The 12470-nt window shown below is 41.3% G+C and overlaps 1 protein-coding gene across 2 annotated transcripts; it reads right to left on the bottom strand.

Annotated features, from left to right (window-relative positions):
• Positions 1 to 2507: 2507 nt before the first annotated feature.
• On the bottom strand, positions 2508 to 12437 carry LOC126073053 (cytochrome b-c1 complex subunit 6, mitochondrial). 2 transcript variants are annotated; one of them, XM_049879189.1, is made up of 5 exons: positions 12284 to 12347; positions 5929 to 5955; positions 5291 to 5438; positions 5018 to 5179; positions 2508 to 2730 (listed from the first exon to the last, which is right to left on the bottom strand). In XM_049879189.1, the coding sequence occupies exons 3-5, from the start codon at positions 5351 to 5353 to the stop codon at positions 2698 to 2700; spliced, it is 258 nt and encodes an 85-aa protein (XP_049735146.1). In that variant the 5' UTR covers positions 5354 to 5438; positions 5929 to 5955; positions 12284 to 12347; the 3' UTR covers positions 2508 to 2697. The 2 variants fall into 2 exon arrangements, with proteins under 2 accessions (XP_049735146.1, XP_049735145.1); XM_049879188.1 differs by lacking the exon at positions 5291 to 5438 and having other exon boundaries at positions 12284 to 12437.
• Between the last annotated feature and the right edge of the window lie 33 nt (positions 12438 to 12470).

Here is a 12470-nt window from a genome sequence, read left to right as displayed (position 1 = left end):
AGGTTCTAACACTAGACATAGCAATGTGGATGGCTCGTGGCCCTACCTGGTGCTCTGAGCCTGAAATCCACCTCTATTAGGTGCAATTGAGACTTACTGGGGTTGTTCGGGAAACCCTGGTGGCATAGTGGTTAAGTTGTACAGCTGCTAACCAAAAGGTCAGCAATTCAAATCCACCAGGCACTCCTTGGAAACTCTGATGCAGTTCTACTCTGTCCTAAAGGGTCACTACGAGTCGGAATCGACTCGATGGCAACGGGTTTGGGGTTGTTTGTGTTACTAATTTCAACCTTAACACATCACTGCAATCTAATACTCAGACTCCATTTAAATTTCACCAGTTGTTCCAATAAGGTCCTTAATAGTAAAAGGATCCAGTTAGAATCACATGTTGCATTTAGCTGTCCTTCAGTCTCCTTCAAACTGGAGTAGTTCTTCCGTCTTTCCCTAAAGTTCATGACCTTGACACAAGTGAAGCATACTTTGTAAAACGTCCCTCAATTTGACTTGTTTGGTTCAATTTTTAATGTTATTTTTTGTAGGAAACACAATTATGTGTTCTTCCCATTACAGCCTAAGTAGTATAGTTTTGATTTGTCCCATTATTGGTGATGTCAGCTTTTATTAAGGTGCTGTCCGCCAGGCTTTGCTGTACACCTCCTTTTGTAATTAACAAGTATCCCCTTCCTCATCAAACTCAACTGATTCATTTATATTAGCATAGACTCCTATTTTTTCAAATGAGTTTCAATACAGTACTATATTTTGATGCTCAAATTGCCTCAGATCTTGCGGACTTTGAGTACTTTCGCCATGTCTCTATTATTCATTGAGTTTCTTTCAGGAACAATAAAATTTTCCAGTTTTATCTTGTCGTTTCCCTGCCCTAGCCCGGGAATCAGCCATTTCCCCAAGGAGTCTTGGTTCCTTTCATGGAAGAATGAAGCCCTTTCTGTGGACGGAGATAAGGAATATATGTATTCCCTACATATATAAGTACTTCGGCCATCTATATTTATTTACATTGAAATCTTTATTTAGTTCATGCCAATACCTCATTCCAACTCAACACCATAGGTTTCATTCTAGTTTTTTCCCTTTCTGTATTTGTAGCTCTGTTCTGTAGCTATCTCCCATTATCTCCAATAAATTTATTTACTGCATTAATCCTCCTGAAACTGACCTCCCATTGCCAGCACTGCCTACCCAGGTGCACTTTCCTTACCCCGCTTGGTCTCCAATACCCTCCCCTTCCAACCCTACCCCCTCCTCACCCTTTTTATTAAAATATATTTTAATAATATATTTTATTATTAAAATAACTGGTAAGTTGGTTCCAACTCACAGCAAGCCCACATACAACAAGACGAAAACACTGCCCAGTCCTGTACCATCCTGACAATGGTTGTTATGCTTGAGCTAACTGTTGCAGCCCCAGTGTCAATCCATCTCATTGAGTCTTCCTCTTTTGCACTGACCCTCTACTTTACCAAGCATGAGGTCCTTTTCCAGGGACTGGTCCCTCCTGATAACATGTCCAAAGTATGTGAGATGCAGTCTCACCATCCTTGCTTCTAAAGAGCACTCGGCTGTACTTCTTTCAAGATTAACCACCTGCAATATGCAGATGACACAACCTTGCTTGCTGAAAGTGATGAGGACTTGAAACACTTACTGATGAAGATCAAAGACCACAGCCTTCAGTATGGATTACACCTCAACATAAAAAAAAACAATCTTCACTACTGGACCAATGAGCAACATCATGATAAGCAGAGAAAAGACTGAAGTTGTCAAGGATTTCATTTTACTTGGATCCACAAGCCAACACCCATGAAAGCAGCAGTCAAGGCATCAAATGTTTCATGGCATTGGGAAAGTCTGCTGCAAAAGACCTTTTTAAAGTGTTAAAAAGTAAAAATGTCACCTTGAGGATTAAGGTGCGTCTGACCCAAGCCGTAGCATTTTCAATCACCTTATATGCATGTGATAAATTAGACCAAAGAATTGATGCCTTTGAATTGTGATGTTGGTGAAAAATATTGAATATACCATGGACTGCCAGAACAAATCCGTCTTGCAATTACAGCCAGAATGCTCTTTAGAAGCAACGATGGAGAGACTTTTTCTCACGTACTTTGGACATGCTATCAGGAGGAACCAGTCCCTGGAGGACATCATGCTTGGTAAAGTAGAGGGTCAGCAAAAGAGAGGATGACCCTCGAAGAGATGGACTGACACAGTGGCTTCAACAGTGGGCTCAAAGAGCAACAATTGTGAGGATGGCACAGGACCAGGCAGTGTTTCGTTCTGTTGTACATAGGGTCGCTATGAGTGGGAACCAACTTGACAGCACCTAACATCTTGTTTGAAAATTTCTAATTAAAAAAGACATGACATGGGGTTGGCAACCAATGTCACAAAACAGTATGTGTATTAATTAATGAGAAACTAATTTGTTCTGTAAACCTTCATCTAAAATAAAAAAATACACACACACAAAAGAGGCAGGTCAGAACATCACTGAACTTTATTAAGATGGAGTTACTGCTAATTACATAGAAGCTCCTTGCCTATGCCAAAAACCATGAGGTTCACATAAACTTACACGAATTAGAAACAGATGGCATGTTTAAAACCATAAGAAAATATCCTGATGCCCAGGTGATGAAGTCTGGTGTGAATGAGTCTGCACATTTACTTCAAGCTGTTAAAGAGTTTGTGGGCCACCTAGATAGGAGAAAGAAAAGAGTATCATCAATTGACAGCTCTAATGTCATGTTTTTACAAGGTCCTTCATGACTCGGAACAGCAGTGCCTCTTCTCACCAATCCCCTTTTCACATACCAACAGTGCACTTGAGCCCTTCAGCTACCTGAATGTTATCTTTCTTCTACCACGAACTATCTTTGCCGCTTTTTTCACCTGGCTTTATTCTTCCTTGAGAACTTAGTTCACATGTATTTTCCTGCAAATCTTCTCTTAAATAAGCCCCACAAAAATCTGTCCTCCCCACAAAACCTTGTACCTTCCACATCATAAACAGTATCTGTCTCTGATGTAATAAGGAAAACTAAGTAAGTAAAAAAGGTAACTTCTGATAAATGCTATGAGAAAAATAAAGTTGCGGGGGGACCAACTCTATATAGGGTGGTAGTGAAAGCACCCTGAAAAGGTTACACCCAAGAGACTTACCATGGTTTCGTAATAGTCTGTTCTACTCCCATCTCTCCTATGTTGGCTCATAAACAGTAAAATAAAGGACCACACTTGTCTCATTTCTAAATATCTACATTCTCATATCTTAATCCAATGCCCGGCTGTTAAAACTATTCAATATTTGTTGAATGAATAAAAAGTGGGAGGGGAGGAAATCACTGGGAGGGCTTGTAATAAAAGGTCATGATTTGCCTATTCTGGACATTTCAAATAAATGGAATCATACAACATGGTACTTTGTGACTAGGTTCTTTTCATCTAGCATGTTTTCAAGGCTCATCCATGTTGTAACGGTACTTCTTTTTATTGATAAATAATATTCCTTTGTACCAGGTTCAATTCCCAGTCGATGCACCTCAAGCACAGCTACCACCCGTCTGTCAGTGGAGAATTTTGTTGTGCTGATGCTGAACAGGCTTTAGTGGAACTTCCAGACTAAGAGAGGCAGACTAAGAAGAAAAGCCTGTCTATTCACTTCGAAAAATCAGTCAATGAAAATCTATGGATCGTTAACAGTTCACCCTGTTGTGCACGGGGTTGGCATGAGTTGGGAGCCAATTTGAGGGCAGCTAACAATAACAAATGGATAAAATACACTTTATTTTCCATTCAGGAGTCCCTGGGTGACACAAATAGTTAAGTGCTTCGCTACTAACCAAAAGGTTGGCGGTTGGAACCCACCCAGAGGTGTCCTGGAAGAAAGCCCTGGTGATATGGTTCTGAAAGACCTCAGGCATTGAAAAAACTATGGAGCACAATCCTACTCTGAAATACATGGGATCACGAAGAGTTGGAATAAACTTGACAGCAACTGATTTGGTTTTTGGTTTACTTACCAATTCATCAAGTTAACGGACGTTATATTATTTCCACTTCTTAGCTATTACGAATCATGCTGCTAAAAAATCTTATCTACAAGTTTCTGTGTAGACACACGTTTTAATTTCTCTTGGGTATATACCCAGGAGTAGAACTACTGGGTTCTAATGGTAACTCTATGTTTAATCTTTTGAGGTACTGCCAGATTCTTTTCCACAGTGGCTCTACCAATTTATATCCCTATCAGCAGTCTATGGTCCCAATTTCTCCACATCTTTGCAACACTTGTTATTGTTTATTTGGTTGCAGCCATCCTAGTTCCTGAGAGGTGTAAATGATTAACAGACTCAACTGTTAACTGAAAAGCTGGAAGTTCGAGTCCACCCAGAGGTGTCAGAGAAGGAAGACCTGGCATCAATTTCCAAAAAAAAAAAAAAAAAAATCAGCCATTGAAAACCCTATGGGGCACAGTTCTACTTGATTAAGTTGGAAAAAACTCAATGGTAAAGAAAAAGTAGGTGTGAAGTGGTTTCTCACTGTTGTTTTGATTTACATTTCCCTGTTGGCTAATGACATTGAGAATCCTTCCATGTGCTTATTGGTCACCCAATTGGTTTTACCATAAACAACCATACCAAACTTTGCCTATGTATAATTTTATGTAAAACATTTTACTGTTAAACTAAGTGTCAACACAACTTTACATTAAAAACAAAAAACAAACTTTTTGTTAACTACAGTGTACAAGACACACTGACTGATATAAATTATTTTAAAGAACAGTTTAGAACGGAGATAATGATACCTATCTCCAGTGGAAGTGGTATGGATTAGAGTAAGATTATTTATGTCACATGTTCAGCACTGTCCCTGGCATATATTGGTCCTACAGTAAATGCTTGTTGATGAAAACACTGTCAGTAGCAAGTCTCCTCTGGCCACCGTAAGCCTTTCCCCTCCTGACTTTAGGATGACTTACGCAGTGGTCCCTTGCATGCAAGAAGTCCAAGAGCTCCTCTGTGCAATCCTCCTCTGTCTGCGACCGGGAGGATACACGCTCATCACAGAGCTCTAGCCGCTCCCGGGCCTTTACACATTTCTCCAGCTGCTCGCATTGCTCTCTCACTGTTGTTAGGGGATCCTGAAGGATAAACACAGAAAAACAACAAAATGGGGGTTTTAGGAGGAGACCCACCAAACCATATCCTTTGATTAATACAACCACCAAACCAAGGTGCTGCCTCTGAATTACCGTGCAGAAGGCCAGCTGGCAGAGCCACACTGCTGCCAGAAACGGCAGAATGGGGTCTCCCATTCAATTCTGATGCTAAGTAGTAGGGGAAAGTTTCACATTCCTGCCTTCCAAGGTTGCCAGTATGCACTGAAAGCCTCAGTCCTATCTGAAAAACAAGGTTGGTAAAGGAAACCTGGCCAAACTTGAAGTACATCTATAGGAGGCCTTACTTGTTAATGCATTTTGTGATATGTCATGTCTGTGAAATTTTAACTCCCCTCATCTGAGAACCAGGTCTATACAGCCCAACTAGAAAGGCAATGTTAATATGAAGTGGGACCACCTAACAAGGGTTCCTCCCAAAGTTCTTTATTAAACTACGAATAGCAAATGGCTGAGTGGCAGGTCCTCAGGATGATGCTCTGCTCCCAGCACCATGACTGGAAAAAGTAGAAGCCTCAAATCCAGAAAGACTCAGTTTCCTAAGCCCACACTCCCAAATACTCCAATGCACAGGAAGGAAGTACTGAAGGCTTATTTCACCCCCATTCCATCCAAGGTGTCAAGCAAAGACTCCTCAAAATTCCTTTTAAGTTTCATGCAGCTCAAACTTCCTGCTTTTACTGAGATGGTTCCAAACCTGAGACAGTTCTTACCACTAGTTCCTCCTCCTCCTCTTCCTCCTACAAAAGGAAAACAAGATAAATGTCAGTGGCAATTTTATGACATATATACTCCCCATCACCTTGGTGATGTAATTAATGAGGACAGACACGCCATCTCACTTTCATTAGTAACAACTCTACACTTCATAAAAGCACCTTCCTCTCTGTTACGATCTGATTAATCACAAGAGCCCCTTAAATTTAGACCCTTAAGAAAGTTATCTCAGTTTAGGGATTACAAAGAGTAATTAGACATTTTCTGATACGTATTCAAGCTGCAGGTGTTCATGTGGGAACTGTATAACTTATCTTGATAAACAGCTAAATTTAGTCCTTGTAGCCCAAACCAAGTCAGGCCAAAGAGGAAAAGCCAATTTTTTAACACTCGGAACTTGAATTTGTAATATGCAAATGGCCAAACCTAAACTCTTTTTTAAGCCAGAGTTTAACTAAAGATGATTCTGGTCACTGTTTTTTGGCTCTTGTTGAGCTCCCAGACTCTCAGGAGACTGTCAGTATACATGCACTAAAAGTCTACATGACTCCACTTATATCTCAGGAACATCAGGCCCTAACATTTACTACTTTTTGTGTGTGCAAAACATACATCAATTCAACAATTTGGTGACATTGGTTACACATTTCAAATTGTGCCACCTTTCTTGATATCCTTTTCTAAATTGTTTCACCATCATCAACACAATCTTACTGCCCCCTAAGCTTCACATCTAACCTTTCGAGTTGGTGTTGTCAATTTGACCTAAATATAGACAAGTCTTTAAAAGGATACAATGGTCATAGCAGATATTCTTTCCTAATTAAGTTAAATTATCGTTTGGTTTAAAGATGGTTTCAGGGGAGAGTTTTGGTTTAAAGTTTAAAGATTTCCTCAAGGCAATAGTTTCAGGGGTCATCCAACCTCAGTGACTCCATAAAGTCTAGATTCTATGAAAATTTGAAGTTCTGTCCCACATTTCTACCCGCTTTGATCATGACCTACCCATTTACTTCTGATGCAAGCACTCAGCCTCAAATTTAGTTTTCTTCCTTTGAGGGGGAACAGTGTTAAAAAATGCCCCATGGGAGCATCAGCATAAACCTGAATCTGGGGAATAGCAAGTTTTAACAACCTGATAGAAAAAACATGTTTAACCATAGTCTCCTGGACAACTCAGTCAACTGGCATAATTAAGTTCATAAAGTTATATTCTCTATCCCAGGTTGATGAGTAGTGTCTGGGTCTTAAAAGCTTACCAACAGTCATCTAAGATATTGGTCTTTACTTTTCTGGAGCAAAAGAGAAAGAAGGTAACCTAAGACTCTGGAAAGAAACCGGTTTATGCAAACCACGGCCTCTTCTACCCTGAGACCAGAAGAACTAGATGGTGTCCTGCTACCACTACTGATCGTCCCAATCAGAGTCGCAACACATGGATCCTGACAGAATGGGAGAAAAGTATGGGACAAACCTCAAATTCTTAAAAAGTCCAGACTTACCGGACCAGTGAAACTAGAGGACTCCCCGAGACTATGGCCCTGAGGTGAACTTTTCACCTTAAACTATCCCAAGATCACCTTTTAGCTAAATAACAGATTGGCTCATAAAATAAAGAAAAAATCTCCCGTTATTACTGCGCTCCTTTAAAAAATCATCTATATGAACCCATGTTTAATGCAGCACTGTTTGGTAATAGCAAAAAGATGGAAGCAACCAAGGTGCCCATCAACAGATGAATGGATAAATAAATTATGGTATATTCACACAACTGAATACTACGCATCGATGAAGAACAGTGAGGAATCTGTGAAACATTTCATAACATGGAGGAACCTGGAAGGCATTATGCTGAGTGAAATTAGTCAGTTGCAAAAGGGCAAATATTGTATAAGACCACTATTATAAGAACTTGAGAAATAGTTTAAACCGAGAAGAAAACATTCTTTTGTGGTTACGAGAGGGGGGAAGGTAGGAGGGTGGGAGAGGGGCATTCACTAACTAGATAGTAGATAAGAACTGCTTTAGGTGAAGGGAAAGACAGCACACAATACGGGGTGGTCAGCACAACCAGACTAAACCAAAAGCAAAGAAGTTTCCTGAATACACTGAATGCTTCGAAGGCCAGCGCAGCAGGTGCAGGGGTCTGGGGACCATGGTTTCAGGGGACACCTAAGTCAACTGGCATAAGAAAATCTATTAACAAAACATTCTGCATCCCACTTTGAAGAGTGGCGCCTGGGGTCTTAAATGCTAGCAAGCAGCCATCTAAGATGCGTCAATTGGTCTCAACCCGCCTAGATCAAAGGAGAATGAAGAACACCAAGGACGCAAGGCGATTACGAGCCCAAGAGACAGAAAGGGCCACATGAACCAGAGACTACATCATCCTGAGACCAGAAGAACTAGATGGTGCCTGGCTACAACTGATGACTGCCCTGACAGGGAACACAACTGAGAACCCCTGAGGGAGCAGGACAGCAGTGGGATGCAGACCCCAAATTCTCATAAGACCAGACTTCATGGTCTGACTGAGACTAGAAGGACCCCCGTGGTCATGGCCCTCAGACCCTCTGTTGGCCCAGGACGGGAACCATTCCCGAAGCCAACTCTTCAGACATGGATTGGACTGGACAATGGGTTGGAGAGGGATGCTGGTGAGGAGTGAGCTTCTTGGATCAGGTGGACACTTGAGACTATGTTGGCATCTCCTGCCTGGAGGGGAGATGAGGGGGTGGAGGAGGTTAGAAGCCAGTGAAATGGACACAAAAAGAGAGTGGAGGGAGAGAGCGGGCTGTCTCATGAGGGGGAGAGTAATTGGGAGTGTGTAGCAAGGTGTATATAAGTTTTTGTATGAGAGACTGACTTGATTTGTAAACTTTCACTTAAAGCACAATAAAAATTATATATATAAAAAAAATCTATATGAAACCAAATTGTCAGCAATTATATTAAAGCAAATATGTGAAGGTAAGTGGGCAGAGAAACTAGATTTCTAGAAACAGAATAACCAGAACAGAAACAATCAGACTGCAGAAACATTGTGAAGAATGCAACCCATGTCACTGAACAATGTGTGGAAATTGTTGAATGGGAACCTAACTTAATGTGTAAACTTTCACCAAAAACACACTAAAATATTATTAAAAAAAAAAAGTCAAACCCCCCCCTGCAAAAAAAAAAAAAGGAAAGAAAGAAGGTATTTGTCTGCCAGGGCATGAAAGTGTCCACATTCGGGGAAGGGGAAAAGAGATACAAGGAAATAAAAAGAACTAGCAATCCCTCATTATGTTTTCAACATTCCAACACAATCTGTTTCCTTCTCTTGCCATGCCCTTTGGGAAAACGATTCAAGCAGTGCAGGTTCAACTGTAACCTAGGCTATTTAATTCTCACAACTGGCAAAAACCAAGAAAGCCAACCCTATTGCCATGGAGTTGATTCTGACTCACAGCAACCCTATAAGACAGAGTAGAACTGCCCCATTCGGTTTCCAGGGAGTGCCTGGTAGATTTGAACTGCCAACGTGTTGGTTAGCAGCCGCAGCTCTTAACCACTGTGCTACCAAGGTTTCCTAGGTCCCTTTTAAATGCTATATAGGATGTAAACCCGTTTTTCATTAAGCAAGGTTCCTTAACCTCTTTTTTAAAAAATTCATACTTAAAAGTTTCCCCTCAAAAACTAATTAATATCCTAAAAGCAAGATCTTTTATACCATTTCCCTATTAGCAATGATACTACGCTGAAAATTTTATGCCAAAAATATCATGACCTGTTCTGGAGAAAAAAAATACAAGCAGATATAGACTACTTCATATACAACTTCCAGTCACTGGGAAAAACCAAGGTCATGCTAAAAAAAATAATAACAATTCAGCGGTTATGGATTGCTCATAAAATCCCTGGCTTCCTTTATTTTGAAACTGACTACTTATTTACTTTTTCTCATCTATTATTATGGTGGGGACCTTCTGAGCTTCTGGTGTACTTCCTAAGGCTGGCACCACTTCTTTCTGAAAACAAGACTACTGTTGTTATTAGTTAGTTGCCTTCCTGCCAGTCACTTCCAGTCTGCCCTGGACTGATGGCAACCCCATACAGAAGAGAATGAAATACTGACCATCCTAAGCCATCCTCACAAATCATTTTTCTGTTTGAGCCCACCGTTCCAGCCACATTGTTAGTCCACTTTAGCAGAAAATAAGGTTAGGAAAAATCATTACGCGATAAACAAGTTTCCAGCTATTATGAACCTATAAGCCCAGAATAGCTCATCTGAAGTGACCATAGAACAAAGGAATCTATAGCAAATAAGACTGGAAACGAAAAGCTAATTGGCTACTATAAAGCTCTGTATCACTGCAGGGGAGAATCCTGGCTCTGGAACCATGCTGCCTGGCTTCAAGTCCTGGTTTCACCACATATTACCTGTATGTTCTTAGACAAGATATTTAACTTTTTTGCTTGTTTTCTCATCTGTAAAAGGCAATAATAATAGTACTTAATACCTACCTCAGGAAACCCTGGCGGCATAGTGGTTAAGAGTTCGGCTGCTAACCAAAAGGTCGGCAGTTTGAATTCAGCAGGTGCTCCTTGGAAACCCTATAGGACAGTTCTACTCTGTCCTACAGGGTCGCTAGAAGTCAGAATTGACTCGCCAGCAATGTTTTTTTCTTTTTTTTAAATACGTATCTCACAGGAAGAAACCCTGGTGGTGCAGCGGTGAAGAGTTTGGCTGCTAACCAAAAGTTCGGCAGTTTGAATCCACCAGGCGCTCCTTGGATACCCTATAGGACAGTTCTACTCTGTCCTATAGGGTCGCTACGAGTCGGAATCGACGCAAAGGGTTGGTACGGTATCTCACAGGAATATTGTGTGGATTAAAAAACTTAGTACATATTAAATGCTTGGTAGTAGGCAATCAATAAATACCGGTTGTTATTATAATATCTGCGTTCTTACTCTAGGAAGGACCTCCCAATTTCACCACAGTATTATAGTGCACAGAAGCCCTACTGCTGTAGTGGTTAAGTGCTACGGCTGTTAACCAAGAGGTTTGCAGTTCAAATCTGCCAGGTGCTCCTTGGAAACTCTACGGGGCAGTTCTACTCTGTCCTATACAGTTGCTATAAGTCAGAATCGACTCGACAGCAGTGGGTTTGGTTTTGGTTTTTTATTAGAGTGCACACTCCTACATAGTCCCCAAAGACTTCTCTCCTCTAAAAAAAAACAACTTGTTCGCAGGAACTAGCAAGGCCTTATCTCCCAAACTTCCGTAAAAAGATGTGGTGGGGATTCATGACCTGAGCTCGGGTGAGGGCTAGAGTTGGTCTGTTTGCTCCCCAGACCTGTGACTTCTGGAATAATACTGGAGCCATTATTTCTTGTCCCAGAATGTGACTTAGCTGGAGCTAAGCTCACAAGGACTCACAATGACACATCAACGAGGCCCCCAGGTGTAAAGACAACAGCTAGGACAATCTTGAAAAATATCTTTTAGGAACCTTTCATACAAACCAATCAAACAGAACACAAAAAGCTTTCCACTCGCATCTTTTTCTATTACCACTTAGTGAATAACATTTGTTGGTCCAATGAAGACCCTCCTGACTGTCATTACTAAAACCTGTACCAATGATTACTGAGAAAGACAATTGAAATCATGGAGATTTAGTAGTTTCAAACCAATCTGTGAAAGGTGAATCTTTCAATGGTTTTGCTCATCTTTAATGTTAATATGTACTGATGATTCTGTAAAGTTCCTCGGACTTGGGCAGACATGGCTTTAGCAGCATACTTGTCCGTTTTCCCACTTTTGCTTATTCTGTAATTTTTTTTGGACTCGGACAGACATGGCTCTGGCAGCATGCTTGTCCATTTTCCCACTTCTGTCTACTCTGTAATATTCCTTGAACTCGGGGAGACATGGCTCTGGCAGCATGCTTCTCCGTTTCCTATTTTTGCCTCTGAATATATGCCAAGTAAAACCTTTCTTTGTGCTTTACTAAGCTTTATAATGTTTTTACCTTAGAACACCTGTCAAACCTGAGCCTCAGAACACCTAACTAGAAATATATCCTATAGAAATACATATTTTTACGAAAGGTTAGTCGACACGGCCGTTTTCGATCACGTTAAACCTTCATCACGTTCATGGAATGGGGAAGTCTAGAGAAAAACTAGTCATCGACTTGCCCAAGACCACTCGGCGAGTTTTTAAGGGTTAAGAGAACTAGCTCTCTCCCGAACCTGGAGAGAAACTAGGCCCAAGCGGGCCCCAGCCGTGTTTTGGCGGGTTAGGTCCGGGGCCTCAGGCCAGTGAAGAGGGTCGAGTCGATAGTCTTGCCTTACCTCCTTAGGATCTCCGGACGCCGTCAGCATCTCTAGCTTGTCCTCCAGCCCCATGTCCGGCTCCGCTTCTGGATTCAAGAACAGCAGCAACAGCTGCAGCGATCCAGACTCGGGATCAAAAAGGACTTGTAAGGGTCACTAAGCGGATATCCGGCGATCTGGCCGGAAGTGCGGCATACTCACCGTA

This window comes from Elephas maximus, chromosome 3, assembly GCF_024166365.1.
Source record: "Elephas maximus indicus isolate mEleMax1 chromosome 3, mEleMax1 primary haplotype, whole genome shotgun sequence".
NCBI classification, from domain to species: domain Eukaryota; kingdom Metazoa; phylum Chordata; class Mammalia; order Proboscidea; family Elephantidae; genus Elephas; species Elephas maximus.
Note: the sequence above shows the minus strand (reverse complement) of the source record. Positions and strands in the feature narration are given on the sequence as shown.